Source organism: Amblyraja radiata, assembly GCF_010909765.2.
Source record: "Amblyraja radiata isolate CabotCenter1 chromosome 42 unlocalized genomic scaffold, sAmbRad1.1.pri SUPER_42_unloc_2, whole genome shotgun sequence".
In the NCBI taxonomy this organism is placed as follows: domain Eukaryota; kingdom Metazoa; phylum Chordata; class Chondrichthyes; order Rajiformes; family Rajidae; genus Amblyraja; species Amblyraja radiata.
Genome location: NW_022630088.1, coordinates 83,077 through 104,767, shown reverse-complemented (window position 1 = coordinate 104,767; position 21,691 = coordinate 83,077). Strand labels below are relative to the sequence as shown.

Below are 21,691 nucleotides of genomic sequence, written 5' to 3'. Positions count from 1 at the left end.
AGGAAAGCGGAACATCCGGAGTAAAAACCCACGCAGGGCAAGGGGAGAATGTACAATCTCCGCACAGACAGCACCCGTAGTCAGGATCAGCCCCGGGTCTCTGGCGGTGAGGCAGCATCTGTTCCGGTGCGACAGTGTGCCGCGCAGAATTATATAACGTTTTCCTCCGCCATAAACACACTCAATATGTGCTTGTAATGTCCTGTTTGCCAGCTTGATGACCCTCTGTGTTCCCCTCCTGCAGGGTTTAGGAGCCATTGATGTGGACGGAGAGACAGGGACGTGAGCCGCCATGGAGGGCAGCCAGGGTGCCGGTGCGCCCCCCATCTGCTCGGTGTGCGGGCTGAGCTTCGAGGGGCTGAGCTTCGATGGAGGACCACATGACGTGGCACAACAAGGAGAAGCAACATGAGTGCGACGTGTGTGGCATGGCCTGGCAGTACCCAAGCGAGCTGGAGACCCACCGGCGGGTGCACACGGGGGAACGCCCCTTCGTCTGTTCGGAGTGCAAAAAGAGTTTCAAGACAGCCAATGTCCAGGAGGCCCACCGACGGATTCACACGAGCGAGATGCCCTATGGCTGCTCCACATGTGGCAAGAGCTTTACCCATTTGTCGGGGCTGTGGGAGCACCAGCACGTGCACAGCAGTGAGCGGCCCTTCACCTGCTCCGACTGCGGCAAAGGCTTCAAGTCGTCCAAGGACCTGAAGGTGCACTGGCGCCTGCACACTGCGGAGCGCCCTTACACCTGCAGCGACTGCGGCAAGTGCTTCACCCAGTCCAGCCGCCTGCTGAAGCACCTGCGCACGCACACCGGCGAGCGCCCCTACACATGCGCCCAGTGCGGCAAGGGCTTCGCCCAATACAGCAACTTGCGAGAGCACCAACGCACCCACACCGGCGAGCGCCCCTACACCTGTGCCCAGTGTGGCAAGGGCTTCACCTGCTCCTCCAAACTGCTGTCCCACCAGCGGGTGCACGCCGGCAACAGTCCTGTCCCCAGCCCGCCGTGTGGAGAGCGCTTTGCCTTGGCCTCGCACACCCTGTCTCACCAGCACGTGCACCCAAGTGGCCCGCCCTACGACTGCCCGGACTGTGGTGAGTCGTTTGACAGCTCGCGGGGGTTGCAGCATCACCGGTGGGCCCACGTCGGCGAGCAGCTGCTCCCACTGTGACAAGAGAGCATGGGGGTGGCGTGAGCAACAGTGGAGAGAGATCCTTTGTGTGCGCTGCGTGTGGCAAGAGTTTCACTCGCACGTCCAGCCTGTGGCAGCACCGGCGTACCCACAGCGGTGAGCGTCCCTTCCCCTGCCCGTCCTGTGGTAAGGGCAACACACGCCTTGACCACCTGCTGGAGCACCGGCGAGTCCACACCGGCCAGCGCCCCTTCACCTGCCCGCTCTGTGGCAAGGCCTTTGCCCGCTCCTCCAGCCTGCTGGCACACCGCCACATGGATAGATAGGCGCTGTTTAGTTAAACACAGAATGCTGGAAAGAATGGGTAATGTTTCTGGTCGAGACCCCCCTCAGTCTCGACCCGAAATGTCATCCAGTCCTTCTCTCCAGAGATGCTGCCTGTCCCTCTGAGTTATTCCAGCATTTTGTGTGTTTTTTTGTAAACCAGCATCTGCAGTTCCTTGTTTTTAAACCATTCTGGGTAACCATCTCTGCACCTTCCCCAAAGCCTCCACATCAGTCCTGTAATGGAGTCACCAGAACTGTATGCAATACTCCAAATGCTACCTGAACAATGTCCCTTAAAGCTGCACATATACATTCCTCTCTCCTTATCTCGCATCCTTTTCTCTCATTATTTTCCCTCGCCTCTGTCACTTACTTCACTCATCTGCCGATCACCCACTCATCTGTCAACATAGTGTCAGTCTGAAGAAGGCTCCTGACCCGAAATGTCACCTATCCATGTTCTCCACAGATGCTGCCTGAACCACTGAGTTACTCCAGCACTCTGTGAAACGTCACCTATCCATGTTCTCCACAGATGCTGCCTGACCCGCTGAGTTACTCCAGCATTCTGTGAAATGTCACCTATCCATGTTCTCCACAAATGCTGCCTGACCCGGTAAATTACTCCAGCACTCTGTGAAACGTCACCTATCCATGTTATCCACAGATGCTGCCTGACCCGCTGAGTTACTGCATTACTTTGTGTTATAAACATAGAGTGATTCAGTGTGGAAACAGGACCTTCGGCCCAACTTGCCCACACCGACCAACATGTTCCGGCTACACTAGTGCCACCTGCCTGCATTTGGTCCATATCCCTCCAAACTTGGCCTATCTATGTACCTGACTATAACTGTTTCTTAAACGTTGGGATAGTCCCAGCCTTAACTACCTCCACCGGCAGCTTCTGCAGTTTCTTGTGTCTCCCTCACCCATATCCACCTATCACTTCTGAAGAAGGGTCTTAACCTGAAACATCAACCATTCCTTCTCTCTAGAGATGCTGCCTGTCCCGCTGAGTTACTCCAGCATTTTGTATCCACCTATCACTTGCCAGGCTTTGTCCAGCCCCCATCTCTCTTTTCCAGCTTCCTCCCCCTACCCTCTCCAATCAGTCTGAAGAAGGGTCGTGACTCAAAACGTCGTCTGTCCATTCATAGAAACATAGACATAAGGTGCAGGAGTAGGCCATTCGGCCCTTCGAGCCTGCACCGCCATTCAATATGATCATGGCTGATTATCCAACTCAGTATCCTTTACCTGCCTTCTGATCATATTGAATGGCGGTGCTGGCCCGAATGACCTACTCCTGCACCTATTTTCTATGTTTCTTACCCCATAAAAATTTTGTACGTTTCTAAAGCGGTGGAGGAACTCAGTGGGTCAGGGTGCATCTGTAGAGCAGTGTGAAGAAGGGTCCTGACTTAGAATGTTGCCTGTCCATGCTCTCCAGAGGACCAAGTTACTCCAGGAGATTGTGTCTCTTTTTGTAAACCAGCATCTGCTGCTCCATGTATCTAGACTAGGCGTGCATTACACCCTACACTTGCGCTCGGTCCACCAAGACCTGCTGGATCTCCCAGTTGCCACCCATTTTAACCAAAGATTATAGAGGAGCAAGATAGACCGTGTGCTTTAAGTTTGTATACACGTCGCGCAGAGCGGGCGTTCGTCATGACGCAGGGCGACTCGCTGGCGGGCGAGTGGCTCGATGCAGTGCTCATCGCCCCAAGTCGGCGCGACCTCACCCCCTCTCCCACTTGCCTCCTCCCCTCCCCCTCTCCGCTCTCCCCCTCACCCCCTCCTCACGCCCCCTCTCCCCTCACTCTCCTCATCCATTCTCCCCCTCCCCTCACTTCCGCTGTCCTCACCCCCCTTCCTCACTTCCCCCCCTTGCCTCCTCACCATCTCTTCCCTCCTTCCCCCTTCCCTTCTCACCCACAATTCCTCCTCTCCGTCCCCTCTCTCCCCTTCACTGTCTGCTCCACTCCCTCTCCCTCCCCCCACTCTCACTCCATCCCCCTGTTCCCCTTCCTCCCCCTTTCAAGCACTAGTAGTGTTCACACGTTAGTAATGTCCTGTTTTCCAGCTTGTTGACCCTCTGTGTTCCCCTCCTGCAGGGTTTAGGAGCTGTTGCTGTGGACGGAGAGACGGGGACGTAAGCGGCCATTGAGGGCGTCCAGGTGAGCCCCCCTCCCTCCCCCATCTGCTCAGTGTGTGGGCTGAGCATCGAGGGGCTGAGCTTCGGTGGAGGACCACATGGCGGAGCACAACAAGCAGAAGCGTTATGTGAGTGACGTGTGTGGCAAGGCCTGGCAGCTCCCTAGCCTGCTGGAGATCCACCGGCAGGTGCACATGGGAGAACGCCCCTTCGACTGCTCGGAGTGTGGCAAGAACTTCACCCGCTACGACAGACTGCTGCGGCACAACCACGTGCACTCCAGCGAGAGGCCCTTCACCTGCTCCGATTGCAGCAATAGCTTCAAGACGACGCATGACCTGAAGTCCCACCAGCGAATACACACACGCGAGAAGCCCTATGGCTGCTCCACCTGTGGCGAGAGCTTTGCCTGGTTGTCGGGGCTACATCGGCACCGGCGGACTCACAGCAGTGAGCGGCCCTTCACCTGCACCGACTGCTGCAAAGGCTTCAAGTCGTCCACGGACCTGAAGATGCACAGGCGTCTGCACACCGGGGAGCGGCCCTACAGCTGCAGTGACTGCGGCAAGGGCTTCACCTGCTCCAACGACCGGCTGGTGCACCAGCGCACCCACACCGGCGAGCGCCCCTTCATCTGCGCCGAGTGCGGCAAGCGCTTCATATGCTCCACCAGGCTGCTGTCCCACAAACAGGAGCACTCCGGCGAGAAGCCCTTTAGCTGCCCCGACTGTGGCAAGGGTTTCAAGGGGGCGAAAGAGTTGAAGAACCACCGGTGGGTGCACACGGGCGAGAAGGCCTTTGGCTGCTCCACCTGTGGCAAGAGCTTTGCCTGGGTGTCGGCACTACAACGGCACCGGCAGGTGCACAGCAGTGAGCTGTCCTTCACCTGTTCCGACTGTGGCAAAGGCTTCTAGTCATCTATCAACCTGAAGGGGCACAGGTGCCTGCACACCGGGGAGCGGCCCTACACCTGCAGTGACTCCGGCCCTACACATGCAGCGACTCCGGCACCCTCTCCAGCAACCTGCTGTCGCAGCAGCGCACCCCACACTGGCGAGCGCCCCTTCACCTGTTCCCAGTGCGGCAAGGGCTTCACCCGCTCCGGGGTTGCGGAGCACCAGCGTATGCACGCCGGCGACCGTCCTGTCCCTAGCCCAGTGTGTGGAGGCCCTGTCTCACCAGCGCATGCACACCAGTGGCCAGCCCTACGACTGCCCGTACTGCAGAGAAGCGTTTGTCTGCTTGCGGGGTTGCGGCAGCACCAGCGGGCCCACGCCGGCAAGCAGCTGCTCCCACTGCGGCAAGCGTTTCAAGAGAGCACTGGGGCTGCGGGAACACCAGCAGTTACACACCGGAGAGAGACGCTTTGTGTACACAGTGTGCAAGGGTTTCAATAACTGAAATATCACATGTACATTAGTATTCAGACCCTTTACTCAGTACTTTGTTGAGGCACCTTTCGCAGTAATTACAGCCTCAAGTCTTCTTGGGTGTGACGCTACACCTGTATTTGGGTAATTTCTCCCTTACCGCAGACCCTCTCAAGCTCGGGTTGGATGGGGAGTGTTGATGCACAGCTATTTTCAGGTCCCTCCAGAGATATTCAATCGGGTTTAACTCCAGGCTCTGCCTGGGCCACTCAAGGACATTCACAGACTTGTCGACCCCACTCCTGCATTGTCTTGGCTGTGTGCTTAGGGTCGTTGTCCTGTTGGAAGGTGAACCTCCGCCCCAGTCTGAGGTCCTGAACGCTCTGGAGCAGGTTTTCATCAGGGACCTCTCTGTGCCCCATTCATCTTTCCTTCGATCCTGCCTAGTCTCCCAGTTCCTGCCGCTGAAAAACATCCCCACAGCATGATGCTGCCACCACCATGCTTCACCGTAGGTATGATATTTGCCAGGTGATGAGCGGTGCCTGGTTTCCTCCAGGCGAGACACTTGGCATTCAGGCCAAAGAGTTTAATCTTGGTTTCATCAGACCAGAGAATCTTGATTAGGTGTCTTTTGGAAAACTCCAGGCGGGCTGTCATGGGCCTTTTACTGAGGAATGGCTTCCAACTTGCCACTCTAACACAAAGACCTGATTGGTGGAGTGCTGCAGACCTTCTGTGATGCAGTGCTGCTGTTGTCCTTCTGGAAGGTTCTCCCATCTCCACAGAGGAACTCTGGAGCTCTGTCAGAGTGACCATCGGGTTCTTGGTCACCTCCCTCACCAAGGCCCTTTCCCCCCGATTGCTCAGTTTTGGCCGGGCGGCCAGCTCTATGAAGTCCTGGTGGTTTCAAAGTTCCTCCATTTAAGAATGACGGAGGTCACTGTGCTCTTCGGGACCTGCAATGCTGCATAAATTGTTTTATACCCTTCCCCAGATCCGTGTCGCGACACAATCCTGTCTCGGAGCTTTTCGGACAATTACTTTGTCTTCATGGCTTGGTTTTTGCTCGGACATGCACTGTCAACTGCGGGACCTTATATAGACAGGTGTGAGCCTTTCCAAATCATGTACAATCAATTTAATTTGTGGACTCCAATCAAGTTGTAGAAACTTCTCGAGGATAATCAATGGAAACAGGATGCAATGAAGCTCAATTTTGAGTGTCATAGCAAAGGGTCTGAATACTTATGTAAATGTGTTATTTCAATTATTTCTTGTCAATTGCAAAACTTTCTAAACACCTGTTTTCGCTTTTATATTATGAGGCATTGTGTGCAGATGGATGATAAAAAAATGAATTTAATCCAATTTAGAATAAGGCTGTAACGTAACAAAATGTGAAAAAAATGAAGGGGTCTCAAAACTTTCTGAATGCACTGTAAAATGGAAGGAATTGATGATATTTCAGGTCAAGACCCTCTTCATTTTCGACCTAAAACGTCACCCATTCCTTCTCTCCAGAGATGCTGCCTGTCCTGCTATGTTACTCCAGCATTTTCTGTCCTTTTTTTTATAAACCAGCATTTGCAGTTCCTTTCAATTCTGTTTAACCATCTCTGCACCTTCCCCAAAGCCTCCACATCAGTCCTGTAATGGAGTGACCAGAACTGTATGCAATACTCCAAATGCTACCTGACCAATGTGCCATAAAGCTGCACATATACTGTACATTCCTCTCTCCTTATCTCACACCCTTTTCTTATCCTAATTTTCTCTCACCTCTGTCACTTACTCCACTCATCTGCCGATCACCCCCTCATCTGTTAACATAGTGTCAGTCTGAAGAAGGGTCCTGACCCGAAATGTCACCTATCCATGTTCTCCATAGATGCTGCCTGATCCGCTGAGTTACTCCAGTACTCTGAATCGCACCTATCCATTTTCTCCACAGATGCTGCCTAACTCACCAAGTTCCTGCAGCACTTTGTGTTAAAGTCATTCAGTGTATTAGAGTGATACAGTGTGGCAACAGACCCTTCTGCCCAACGTGCCCACACTGACCAACATGTCCCAACTACACTAGCCCCACCTGCCTGCATTTGGTCCATATCCCTCGAAACTTGTCCTATCCATGTACCTGTCTGACCTTTTCTGAAATATTGGGATAGCCGCAGCCTCAACTACCACCTCTGGCAGCTTGTTCCATACATCCAGCACCCTCCGTGTGGAAAAGTTACCCCACAGATTCCTAGTCAATCATTTCCCCTTCACCTTGAACCTCTGTCCTCTGGTCCTCGATTTCCCCAACTCTGGGCAAGAGATTCTATGCATCTAACTAAATTGGGTTCTATGTAAGATTCCAGCATCTGCAATTTCTTGTGTCTCCCTCACCTATATCCACCTATCACTTCTGAGAAAGGGTCTCAACCTGAAACATCACCCATTCCTTCTCTCTAGAGATGCTGCCTGTCCCGCTGGGATACTCCAGCATTTTGTGTCCACCTATCTCTGGAGCTTTAGCAAGGGGGGATAAAGACTTTCCTCCAGCAGCCGCGCAAGTTGCCCACCAGAAGCCTTATCCATCAGTGGAGAAACTGCCTGTTTCACATCAGGTCAATCATTCCATCCACCAACCTCGCAAGTAGAGAGCCCAACCCTTGAAATGAATGTACAGATGTTGGTGCCGATCAGTAACCCTATGGGAGATATCAAACCATTAAGTGGTTTCCTAACGTCGAAGATATTTGAAGCAATTTTCTTTCTCTTTAATTTTGCATCACAGCCCCATCTCTCGTTTCTAGCTTCCTCCAATCAGTCTGAAGAAGGGTCACTTGGTTACTTTACTTACGAACCAATGTGGTGCTGTATTATTATAAGCTCCGCCTACTAATACTACTACTAATAATAATAATAATATATTGTATTGCCATTGCACATAAGTGCAACGAGATTTGGTATGCAGCTTCCATCCGATGTCATGACTTAAGTAACTAATACAATTTAGATTTGGATACCCCGAGAACATAGTTTGTAAAAAGAACATTACACCAGTAAAATAGTTAAAACAGTTCAGACAGACTAAAGTGCAGGCGTGTCAGTGCGACGTGACCATGAGAGGGAGACAGTCCATAGGGGTGGGGGGCACTCAGCAGGGCCGGCTTAGAGCCGCTATAGCTCTGGGAAAGAAGCTGTTCCTGAGCTGGAGGTGCGGGAGAAGAAGGCCTTGTAACGTCTGCCGGAGGGAAGTACTTTGAACAGTCTATTACAAGGGTGTGAGGAGTCTTTATGGATGCTAACGGCCTTCCTGAGGCACCGTGTGTGGTAGATGCCCTCCAAGGTTGGTAGCGGTGGCCCAATAATCTTCTACGCTCTGTGGACGACGCGCTGAGGAGCTCTCCTCGCTGCCTCCGTGCAGCTGAGATACCACACAGAGATGCCATACGTTAATATGCTCTCTGTGGTGCAGCGGTAGAAGGTTGTCAGCAGCTGTTGGGGCAGACCAGTATGTTTTAATGTCCTCAGGGAGAACAGTCGTTGCTGTGCCTTCTTGACCAGTGCAGCGGTGTTGGTGGACCATGTGGTGGTGGACCACCCCATTCATATTATGGCAACTCGCCATGTGCTGACAGTCAGTAGTGCTGCATGGCAGGAGTAACATTATGTTGTGTGTTTAAGAATGAACTGCAGATGCTGGAAAATCGAAGGTAGACAAAAGTGCTGGAGAAACTCAGCGGGTGCAGCAGCATCTACGGTGTGAAGGAAATAGAGAACGTTTCAGGCCGAAACCCTTCTTCAACAAACCATTCGGTGGTGTGTTGTAACTGTTACTGAATAAATATTGTTATACCAGATCAATGTGTGATGGACTCAACATGGTGTCAGTATGGTCAACACCCTCCGGCCTTTTTAATTTTATTTCCAGTGTTTTATTTCACCCGTTTTGTCCCTTTTCTCATGTTGCTAAGGCCAACTCATTCCATAAACATGATCCTCTGATTTTCGAGCATGATTTCGACCATTACATCCGTGCTGTTCATCGCAATGTTCCACAATAACTCTATACGTCTCAACGTCGCTGGCCCAGAAGCTGTCAAACGAGCAGAGCATGATGACCTTGCTCCTGCGGTTCTGGGTCACAACAATCAGATCATGGTACCTGCTGAAACTATTGATGATGCGGCTACAGAGCTTCGATTTGACCCTCGTCAACAAAAGGGGCAAGGACATGCATCTGGCTAACACGCTATCAAGAGCCCCATGAACAACCTGCGAACAAAAGCCGTCTGAAAATGGCCAGTTCACAGTAATGGGTGTCATGGTACACCAGTCATTGAAAGTAGGCATGCAGGTGCAACAGGCAGTGAGGAAAGCGAATGGTATGTTAGCATTCATAGCAAAAGGATTTGAGTATAGGAGCAGGGAGGTTCTACTGCAGTTTTACGGGTTCTTGGTGAGACCACACCTGGACAATTGCGTACAGTTTTGGTCTCCTAATCTGAGGAAAGACATTCTTGCCATAGAGGGAGTACAGAGAAGGTTCACCAGACTGATTCCTGGGATGGCAGGACTTTCATATGAAGAAAGACTGAATAGATGCGGCTTTGTGTATCGCTTGCAGACAATCATGCACTCGTACTATTCGGCGGCATATGTGTCCTCCTAAAACATTCTCTGGGGCTCTGCTGCCATTTACAGTGTAAGTCCTCCTGCTGCTGCTGCTGCTGCACTGATTTAACTTCCCACTTTGCACTTGTCCAAGTTCAATTCAATCTGCCATTGTTCCTCGGCCCACATTTCCAATTGATCTAGACACTGCTGCAATTTCAGAGAGTAAGTCAGTCGCTTGCTTTTAAAGTCCTGTACGTCACCAACTTTGGGGGGAGGAGAGAGAAAACAGTACGTGCATAATTTTCCGAATCGCTAACACACAGATAGACAGACAGACTGGGTGATGAAGAAGCAGCAGCAGCAGTTTGTCAAGCTGGTTAGTTTGTTAGTTGGGACATACTTCATGTTAGGGCGGGCATACGAAAGATGTTGGTTTGTGTAGGGCAATACTTGGGGAGTGTGGTGTGCTATTCTGGTCCCCATAACTACAAGAAGCATTTATTGTGAGAAGTGAAAGGATTCATTTATTAGTGCTGGAGTGAGCAAGCAGTTCTGTGTGAGTTTCTTAGCACCGAACCTGATTCCTTCGCAACTGAAGCCTGCTGGCAATAGGCCTTCATTGACAACAGACTAGGCCTTCTCTAGCAACAGGAGCCTGACTTCAGTAAGCCTTAACTTGGTAGGTTCCGAGACCCATAACTTAGGCCAAAGCCCAGAGGTTAAGCTTGGAGCCTGTAACATTGCCATGAGGCCTACAAAGCACAGGCTCTGAGGCCCAGAACTTAGGCCAAAGCCCACAACACAGGCCCGCAGTCTATAACACAGTCCAGGGGCCCACAATACAGGCTCGGAAGCCCAAAATTTAGGCCTGGAGCCTATAAGACAGGTTCGGAGCCTACAACACAACACTAAGGCTTACTAAACAGGCTTGGAGGCTCAGAACATAGGCCAAAGCCCATAACAAGCTCTGGAGCCTACAACACAGCCCTGAGATGCACAACAAAGATTCTGAGGCCCAGAAGTTAGACCAAAGCTCAGTTAGGCCAAAGCATAAAATACACAGCTGGAGCCTATAATACAGCCCTGTGGCCTACAAAACACAGGCTTAGGGTGCCAGAAGTTAGACCCGGAAACAATAACACAGGCCCAGAGCCTATAATACAGCACTGAGAGCCTATAATAGTCCTGTGACCCAGAAATTAGGCCAAAACCCAGAATTTAGGCCTGGAGCCTACAACACAGGCCCAGAGCCTTACATCGCCAGACGCAGCTTTAACGGCCGCGGGACTTGCCATCGCCCGCCGGGGGTTCCAACATCAAGACCCGGGCCTTACATTGCTGGGGGCTTTAACATCGGGAGAAGAATAGGAAACAGGGGAGGTACAATGACTTTGTCTTTTGTTTTTGCAAATTGTGTTTATTGTGTGCCTTGGGGTTTTTTCTTGTTGTATGTCTGCAGAAACCAAATTTCGTTTGAACTTCATTTGTGGTTAAGATAAACGGTATAGTATTGTATTGTATATCTGTCACTAAGCACCCACAACAATATCTCACAATAATCAGTGCTGCCAACTCTCAAGCTTTGAGCGTGAAAATCACGCATTTGAGCACATTCTCACGCCCTCACGCTGATGACAGAATTCTCACGCTGTCTTCAGTCCCTGCACAGCAAAGCTCCTTTAGCGGAGCTATAGGATCTTTGCAGCACAGTTTGTTTCTTTGCGCCACGTGACAGCAATCTCTGCGGTCTGGCGAAGCGCGTCGGTCCAGAGGCAGCGGAAGTCACCGCCTCTGTGCGCCGGCTGCGAGAGCTGCGCTGCCGGCCGCCGCTGCAGCCTCGCTCCCTCCCTTCCTCCTGCCCTTCAACTCACACGGCAGTGCCAGCGCCGCCAATCCACGCTACACCGTGCCCGCTAGTCTCCCCATTGGGCGCCCGGGGAGAGAGAGGGAGGGGGAGGAAAGAGGGAGGAATGGGGAGGAAAGAGGGCGGTGAGGAAAGAGGGAGGGAGGGAGGGGGAAGGAAAGGTATGTGATTGCGTGTCTCTCTCTGTGTGTGTCTCTTTGTGTGTGTGTGTGTGTGTGTGTGTGTGTGTGTGTGTGTGTGTGTGTGTGTGTGTGTGTGTGTGTGTGTGTGCGCCTCCCTGTGTGTGTCTCCTTGTGTGTGTGTGTCCCTGTGTGTGTGTGTGTTTCATTGTGTGCTTCTCCCTGTGTGTGTGTGTCTGTTTGTCTCCCTGTGTGTGTGTGTCTGTCTCCCTGTGTGTGTGTGTGTGTGTCTGCCTGTGTGCATGGGTGTTTCCCCGTGTGTGTCTCCCTGTGTGTGTGTGTGTGTTTCCCCGTGTGTGTGTCTGTTTGTCTCCCTATGTGCGTGTGTCTGTCTCCCTGTGTGTGTGTGTGTGTGTGTGTGTGTGTGTGCGTTCGTGCGTGCGTGCGTGCGTGTGTGTGTGTGTGTGTGTGTGTGTGTGTGTGTGTGTGTGTGTGTGTGTGTGTGTGTGTCTCTTTGTGCATGTCAGTATTCAGTATTTATTTAATATCATTTTCACTGAGTACTTGCATATACAGAGGTAACGAAAAATACGTTACTCGATCAGTTTCCATTCAGTGTAGTTAATATACAAAGGATAAATACAAAGGGCTTTAAAAACAAATTAAAATTAACATGTCTAAAAACAAAAAGTAGGCCGAAAATTTACAATAGAATAAAAACAGACATTCCGATCGACAGTGGCTTTACTTTGACAGGTGCCTAGCTGTCAAAGTATGGACGAGGTTGAATGTGTTTGTGAACGATATTTGGGGAGGGGACACAGTCTCCCAATGTATCTCCCTGTGTGTGTGTCTGTCTGTCACGCTGTGGGTTGTGTGTCTTCCTTTGTGTATGTGTCTCCATGTGTGTGTGTGTTGTCACATCCTGGCATTAGACAGGGCTGCCAACTCGCATGCTTTAAACGTGAGAGTCATGTATTTCAGCCAATTCTCACGCCCTCACGCTGATGACAGATTTCTCACACTGTCTTCAGTCCCTGCACAGTTTGTCTCTTAGCGCCACATCAGAGCGATCTGTGCGGTCTGGGGCAGCGCGCCGGTTGACGGCTCTCAGTGACATCACGTTTCTTCTCTTCTCTTCTTTCTTGGTTGGATGTGCTGCCGCTGACAACATGAAGCAGCCGGAGATGGAACTAACCAGGTGAATCAGTTGTAAAACATGGGGGGGGGGGGGGGGGGGGCCACAATGAGGCCAAACATCTGGGACTGGGTTCGGCAACCGAATCCGGCCCGTAACCCGAAAAACCACGTTTTGTTTAAATTCGTGTTTGCGGGTTTGGGGCAGGCAGCCAACTTGAGAACTTCAGCCATTTCCTGGGACGCGATCTGATCTGGGAACTGCAACCAGTCCCGGGGCATGCAGCATGCCAACTTGATTATTATGGACAAATTGGGCCAGCCATGTACATGTTGTATAACTCTGACTCTATGCAGATCCGAATGGGCCTAGCATTATCATTTAAACAAAATTGCCCCCAGTTTCACCATTTTGATTCTTGAGATTAATATCCCTTTGCTCTGTTAACAGCATTAACGTACTTATGAGATAGAGACAATAGGCAATAGGTGCAGGAGTAGACCATTCAGCCCTTCGAGCCAGCACCGCCATTCAATGTGATCATGGCTTGTCACACCCAATCAGTACCCCGTTCCTGCCTTCTCCCCATTTCCCCTGACTCCACCATCTTTAAGAGCCCTATCAAGCTCTCTCTTGAAAGCATCCAGAGAACCTGTCTTCACCTACCTCTGAGGCAGATTATTCCACAGACTCGCCACTCTCTGTGAGAAAAAGTGTTTCCTCGTCTCCGTTCTAAATGGCTTACCCTTTATCCTTAAACTGTGGCCCCTGTTTCTGGACTCCCCCAACATCACTTACGTGTTTCCAACCTCTAGCGTATCCAACCCCTTAACAATCTTATATGTTTCAGAGAACAGCTCCACGGTGTTGGAGTCGGCAGGCCCAACACTCCGGAGCTCCAACACGGCGATCCCGGTAAGGCATCGCCCGTTCCGCGATGGAATTCATTGCTGCGCCACCGCTGAAGCTCTGGCCAGTCTCCGGCAGGAAAGCCCGCACCAATCCAGATGGTAGGCCGCGAGGGGGGGGGGGGGGGGGGGGGGGGGAGGGTGTTGGTGCGGCTCGGAGAAAAGATGCATCCTCGACCAGGTAGTGAGTGAGAAGATGGTTTCCCCCTAACCCCCCCAACACCCCACATAGAAAAGACTAAAAGACTTCGACAAACAAACCTTTAGACAAACTAATAATATCAAAAAGGATGAAAGGACAGACAGCTGCTGGCGAGGCTACCACACTCGATGGCGCCACCACTCGACCTAGATAGGGCTCTGAAAGATAGGGCATATGGGGAGAAGGCAGAAACGGAATACTGATTGTGGATGATCAGCCATGATCACACTAAATAGCGGTGCAGGATCGAAGGGCCGAATGGCAACTCCTGCACCCATTGTCTATGTTTCTATGTTAATGCTTTTCACTCCACATCACCGTCTACATCTCTCCTGCGATTCTCAGTCTGAGGAAGGGTCTCGACCTGGAAACGTCGCCCATTCCTTCTCTCCAGAGATGCTGCCCGTCCCGCTGAGTTACTGCAGCATTTTGTAGTTTGGCCCCCCTTGAGGTTTTATCTCAGGTTTGCAGCCTCTGCAGCTGCTGTCATTGTTTCCCCTCCCCACCACGTGGTTTAGGAGCCGCAGAGGCGGGGCCGGCCTCGCCTTGTCAACCGTCCGCCATTTCCGCCACCTCCTCCGCCGATCCTCCGCCGTTTCCGACACCTCCAACGTGACCCCACCACTCGCCACATCTTCCCATCTCCCCCTATGTCTGCTTTCCGCAAAGACCGCTCCCTCCGCAACTCCCTTGTCAATTCTTCCCTTCCCTCCCGTACCACCCCCTCCCCGGGCACTTTCCGTTGCAACCGCAAGAAATGCAACAACTGTCCCTTCACCTCCCCCCTCGACTCCATTCAAGGACCCAAGCAGTCGTTCCAGGTGCGACAAAGGTTCACCTGTATCTCCTCCAACCTCATCTACTGCATCCGCTGCTCTAGATGTCAGCTGATTTACATCGGGGAGACTAAACGGAGGTTGGGCGATCGTTTCGCCGAACACCTCCGCTCAGTCCGCTATAACCTACCTGAACTACCGGTGGCTCAGCACTTCAACTTCCCCTCCCATTCCCAATCCGACCACTCTGTCCTGAGTCTCCTCCATTGCCAGAGTGAGCAACTCCTGCACCCTCAAAACTGATCACCAAACTCGGTAACCTGGGCATCGACCCCTCCCTCTGCAACTCGATACTGGACTTTCTAACCAACAGTCTGTTAGGTTAGACAAGCACACCTCTTCAACCCTCACCCTGAACACCGGCGTTCCACAGGGTTGTGTGCTGAGCCCCCTCCTCTACTCCCTCTTCACCTATGACTGCACACCTGTACATGGTACTAACACCATCATCAAGTATGCAGATGATACAACGGTGATTGGCCTCATCAGCAACAACGATGAGTCGGCCTACAGGGAGGAGGTCCAGCACTTAGCAGCATGGTGCGCTGACAACAACCTGGCCCTTAACTCCAAGAAGACCAAGGAGCTCATTGTAGACTTCAGGACGTCCAGGGGCGGCACGCACACCCCCATCCACATTAACGGGACGGAGGTGGAACGTGTTTCTAGCTTCAGGTTCCTGGGAGTCAACATCTCCGATGACCTCTCTTGGACCCACAATACCTCAACTCTGATCAAGAAGGCTCACCAGCGTCTCTTCTTCCTGAGGAGACTGAAGAAGGTCCATCTGTCTCCTCAGATCCTGGTGAACTTCTACCGCTGCACCATCGAGAGCATCCTTACCAACTGCATCACAGTATGGCATGGTAACTGCTCTGTCTCCGACCGGAAGGCATTGCAGAGGGTGGTGAAAATTGCCCAACGCATCACCGGTTCCTCGCTCCCCTCCATTGAGTCTGTCCAAAGCAAGCGTTGTCTGCGGAGGGCGCTCAGCATCGCCAAGGACTGCTCTCACCCCAACCATGGACTGTTTACCCTCCTACCATCCGGGAGGCGCTACAGGTCTCTCCGTTGCCGAACCAGCAGGTCCAGGAACAGCTTCTTCCCGGCGGCTGTCACTCTACTCAACAACGTACCTGGGTGACTGCCAATCACTCCCCCCCCCCCACCCCCCGGACACTTATTATCACTTATTATTATTTATTCAAATCATTTGTTATGTCGCTCTTCCAGGGAGATGCTAAATGCATTTCGTTGTCTCTGTACTGTACACTGACAATGACAATTAAAATTGAATCTGAATCTGAATCTGAATCTGAATCTGAATCTGAGCAACACCGGAAATTGGAGGAACAGCACCTCATATTCCGCCTGGGTTGCTTGCGTCCGGCTGGCATGAACGTTGAATTCTCCCAATTTTGCTAGCCCTTGCCGTCTCCTCCCCTTCCTTAACCCTCGAGCTGTCGCCTCCCATCCCCCCGCCCTCGGGCTCCTCCTCCTCCCTTTTTCCTTCCTTCTCCCCCCCACCCCCCATCAGTCTGAAGAAGGGTTTCCGCCCTAAACGTCGCCTATTTTCTTCGCTCCATAGATGCTGCTGCACCCGCTGAGTTTCTCCAGCATTTTGTGTACCTTCGCCGTGACAACCGTTGCTCCGATTGGTGAAGGGCGCTGTCAGTCAGAGGGGCGCGGCTACAGCTCGACGTATAGGACGCGGCTCGGATTCATCGGACGCATGGAGGGGCGGGACCTGGTCCTTCGTGACATCGGGGCCGGGGGAGGCGTGACGTCACGCTGCCCGTCATTGAGGGAGTGGGGCGGGACCTGGTCCTTTGTGACGTCGGGGCCGGTAGGCAGGCGTGACTTGCTGCTGTCCGTCAATGGCGTGGCGTGAGGGGCGGGACCTGGTCCTTTGTGACGCAAGGAGGGCGCGTGACCTGGCCCTTTGTGACGCATGAGGGGGCAGGTCCAGGTCGCCGCGATGGTCGACGGGAGGAGGCATCTGCTCATCGCCGGGAGCTCATGTGGGAACAGCCACCGCCGCCGCTCGGCCCCGCGTCCTTTCCCCACCCACCCCCCTCCTCCCCTCTCCAAGGACGATCCTGCGGCCGGCGCCCCGAGGCGTGCGGGCGGCGGGGGGGGGGGGGATTTTCGATCACTGATCTCCGAGTGTAGCGCCCCCTGTCTGCGATAGGTGGTAATGCAGCGTCTCTGGTCTACCAACTGTAGCGCCCCCCACTCGGCGGGAGGCGGTGGTGCAGCGTCCCTGGTCCTCCGAGTATAATGCCCCACCTGTCGGCGGGAGGCCGAGCTGCACCTGTCCACGTTCCCCACAGACGCTGCCCGACCCGCCGAGTGACTCCAGCACTTTGTCACCTTCCTCCCATGATGCACGTCGCCCCCCACCCAGGTGTCTCAGCGCCAAATACCGGCGCCCCCCTCGGTTTTGGGGATTACGTCAGGGCGCCGGTTAGAAAACAGACAATAGGTGCAGGAGTTGCCATTCGGCCCTTCAAGCCAGCACCGCCATTCAATGTGATCATGGCTGATCATCCCCAATCAGTTCCTGCCTTCTCCCCATATCCCCTGACTCCGCTATCTTTAAGAGCCCTATTTAGCTCTCTCTTGAAAGCATCCAAAGAACTGGCCTCCACCACACTCTGAGGCAGGGAATTCCACAGACTCACCACTCTCTGTGTGAAAAAGTGTTTCCTCGGTTCTAAATGGCTTACTCCTTATTATTAAACTGTGGCCCCTGGTTCTGGACTCCCCCAATATCGGGAACAAGTTTCCTGCCTCTAGTGTGTCCAAGCCCTTAACAATGTTATGTGTTTCAATGAGATTCCCTCTCATATTTCTAAACTCCAGAGTATACAAGCCCATCTGCTCAATTTTCTCAGCATATGACAGTCCCACCATCCCGTGAATTAATCTTGTAAACCTAGGCTGCACTCCCTCAATAGCAAGAATGTCCTTCCTCAAATTAGGGGACCAAAATTGCTCACAATACTCCAGGTGTGGTTGTGGGTGTGGCAGATGCTGGAACATTGTTCCCGATGTCGGGGAAGTCCAGAACAAGGGGTCACACAGTTTAAAGATAAGGGGGAAATGTTTTAGGACCGAGCTGAGAAAAATATTTTTCACACAGAGAGTGGTGAATCTATGGAATTCTCTGCCACAGAAGGTAGTTGAGGCCACAATTCATTGGCTATATTTATGAGGGGGTTAGATGTGGCCCTTGTGGCTAGCGGGATCAGGGGGTACGGAGAGAAGGCAGGTACAGGATACTGAGTTAGATGATCATATTGAATGGTGGTGCAGGCTCGAATGGCCGAATGGCCTACTCCTGCACATATTTTCTATGTTTCTATCTACCAATCAGCAGGTATTTGGGATGTTTGACGGAACAGGAACATCTGGGAGAAACGCATCTTCTCACAAAGATAAATTGCAAACTCCACAAGGGCAGCAGCCGAAGTCAATACTGAACAGGGTCAGTGTTGCCGTGAGGCAGCAGCTCTAGGAGCTGTGAGGCTGTGGTAGACAGCAGAGGTCAGTTTGCAGCCGGCGCTGATGGTCCGGGCTTTAAGTGTAAACAAACTCTCTTGCCCATCAGTGGCAGTGGACACCTCTGTACAGTACCGAGAGAGAAATGCGGGCAGATAGAAACACAGAAAATAGGTGCAGGAGTAGGCCATTCGGCCCTTTGAACCTGCACCGCCATTCAATATGATCATGGCTGATCATCCAACTCAGTAACTTGTACCGGCCTTCTCTACATACCCCTTGATCCCTTTAGCCACAAGGGCCACATCTAACTCCCTCTTAAATATAGCCAACGAACTGGCCTCAACTACCTTCTGTGGCAGAGAATTCCACAGATTCACCACTCTCTGTGTGAAAAATGTTTTTCTCATCTCAGTCCTAAAAGACTTCCTCCTTATCCTTAAACTGTGACCCCTTGTTCTGGACGTCCCCAGCATTGGGAACAATCTTCCTGCATCCAGCCTGTCCAACCCCTTAAGAATGTTGTAAGTTTCTATAAGATTCCCCCTCAATCTTCTAAATTCTAGCGAGTACAAGCCGAGTCTATCCAGTCTCTCTTCATATGAAAGTCCTGACATCCCAGGAATCAGTCTGGTATTCTGGATCAGATGGCACGCCATCTGTCAGCCCAGATGGATGAGAAGGATCCCAAAGTACACAGTATCAAAAACGTGAAGTTCCTCTCAGTAAAGACGGGAAAATATAATCTGCTCTGCATTTCCCGACATCACCCTTTTCCGACCGAATTTCCACCAACGAGATGATGCGAGTGTGAAGAGAGTAAACATATGATCCATGAAAGGCGCGGCCTTTTGCCGGCACTAGCAAAGTTGGATGATGCAACATCTCTTTCATTTTTTGAAACTTCATATCTCTCTGCTACACATATATATATTTCTGATTGTTGTTTTATCAAACATGGGCTTTGGTAAAAATTACGATCGCAATTTCCTAATTTGATGGAGCAAACTTCTATTAATAAATCACCGCTGATCATTTGCATCTTTTCACCCCAAACAGCAGCATCGCATATATATATTGTTATTGCACCTCTAGAGTTCCCCTTGCTGTGGACAACGTGTATCCTATAACCATATAACCATATGACAATTACAGCACGGAAACAGGCCATTTCGGCCCTTCTAGTCCGTGCCGAACACTTATTCTCACCTAATCGCATTTACCTTCACTCAGACCATACCCCCCATTCCTTTCCCGTCCATATACCTATCCAATTTATTTTTAAATTATAAAATCGAACCTGCCTCCACCACTTCCACTGGAAGCTCATTTCACACAGCTACCACTCTCTGAGTAAAGAAGTTCCCCCTCATGTTACCCCTAAACTTCTGTCCCTTAATTCTCAAATCATGTACTCTTGTTTGCATCTTCCCTACTCTCAATGGAAAAAGCTTAGCCACGTCAACTCTGTCTATCCCTCTCATAATTTTAAAGACATCTATCAAGTCCCCATTAACCTTCTGCGCTCCAATGAATAAAGACTTATCTTGTTCAACCTTTCTCTGTAACTTAGGTTCTGAAACCCAGGCAACATTCTAGTAAATCTCCTCTAGTACTCTCACTAGAACTCTCACTATTTTGTTGACATCTTTCCTAAAATTTGGCGACCAAAATTGTACACCATGTTCCAGATTTGGCCTCACCAATGCCCTGTACAATTTTAACATTACATCCCAACTTCTATACTCAATGCTACCCCTCGGCTTGTACTCGCTAGAATTTAGAAGATTGAAGGGGGATCTTATAGAAACTTACAACATTCTTAAGGGGTTGGACAGGCTCGATGCAGGAAGATTGTTCCCGATGTTGGGGAAGTCCAGAACAAGGGGTCACCGTTTAAGGATAAAGGGGAAATCTTTTAGGACTGAGATGAGAAAAACATTTTTCACACAGAGAGTGGTGAATCTCATGAATTCTCTGCCACAGAATGTAGTTGAGGCCAGTTCATTGGCTATATTTAAGAGGGTGTTAGATGTGGCCCTTGTGGCTAATGGGATCAGGGGATATGGAGAGAAGGCATGTACAGGATACTGGGTTGGATGATCAGCCATGATCATATTGAATGGCGATGCAGGCTCGAAGGGCCGAATGGCCTACTCCTGCACCTATTTTCTATGGTTCTATCTTTCTATGCTCTGATGTATAATAATAATAATAATAATAATAATAAACTTTATTTATAAAGCGCTTTAAACAACCGCAGTTGCCACAAAGTGCTGTACATGAGAACTCATGGACAAAAAGTTATTACAAATCATTAAAAACCGTAAAACGAAGGACTAAAAACAGTAAGAAATTAAAAGACATTAAAAGCACTAAGAACAGGAACAATGTCTCAGCCAGTGTCGAAAGCCAGAGAATAAAAATGAGTTTTTAGGGAGGATTTGAAGATGGACAGTGAGGGGGCCTGTCTAATGTGCAACGGCAAGGTGTTCCAAAGTGCCGGAGCAGCAACAGAAAAGGCTCTATCCCCTCTGAGCTTCCGCTTAGACCGTGGTACCTCAAGGAGCAGCTGATCAGCTGACCTGAGGCACCGGGCAGGAGCATATAGGTGGAGCAGCTCAGAGAGGTAAGGCGGGGCGAGCCCATTCAATGATTTGAAAACAAATAAAATAATTTTAAAATGAACTCGAAAGTGCACTGGGAGCCAGTGAAGGGAGGCCAAAATTGGCGTAATGTGCTCCCTCTTTCGAGTTCCGGTCAAAAGGCGAGCGGCAGCATTTTGAACCAGCTGGAGACGAGCCAATGAAGCTCGTGCGACTCCAGAGTAGAGTGCGTTACAGTAATCCAGCCTAGTAATAAAGGCATGGATTACTGTTTCAAAATGCTGCCGCTCGAGGATGGGCTTCACCTTTGCCAGCTTCCTTAGGTGAAAGAAGCTGGACTTAACCACCTTTGTTTATCTAGTTTAAAATCACCGTCCATCCTAAAACCCAGATTTAAAACTGTTGGCTTTACGGACAATGCCAGTGGACCCAAGTCAACAAAGGGAGGTTCACGGCAGCCATTGGGGCCAAACAAAATCACCTCTGTCTTTTTTTCATTAAGTCCCAGAAAGTTTAAGGCCATCCAGGACTTAATGTCCTCAAGACAAGACAGAAGTGATTTTAGAGAATAGTCGTCTTCTTTCGTGAGTGGCATATATAACTGGCTATCATCTGCGTAAAAGTGAAAGGAGATGCCATGCCTTCTTAAAATTGAGCCCAGAGGAAGTAGGTATAGAGAGAAGAACAGGGGCCCTAAAATTGAGCCCTGTGGAACCCCATATGCCAAGGGAGTGGAGGAGGATTCAAAGCCAGCAAGGCTTTCACGCATGGTTCTGTCTGCCAGCATAAAGGCCAGCACACCAAAAAACTTTCTTTACCACCCTATCTACACGAGATTCCACTTTCAGCATGCACCTACTGGAAATCACTTCATCAGAATACCGATGATTTGTAGTCGACATTCTCATC

General features: G+C 51.0%; 1 protein-coding gene across 1 annotated transcript; it reads left to right on the top strand.

Annotated features, from left to right (window-relative positions):
• Positions 1-229: 229 nt before the first annotated feature.
• LOC116969012 (zinc finger protein 239-like) lies at positions 230-4,388 on the top strand (the record flags this gene model as incomplete). The annotated part of the gene is made up of 2 exons (XM_033015986.1): positions 230-470; positions 3,813-4,388. Coding segments are annotated over exons 1-2 (678 nt in total), but the record flags the coding sequence as incomplete, so codon positions are not given.
• Positions 4,389-21,691: the final 17,303 nt, after the last annotated feature.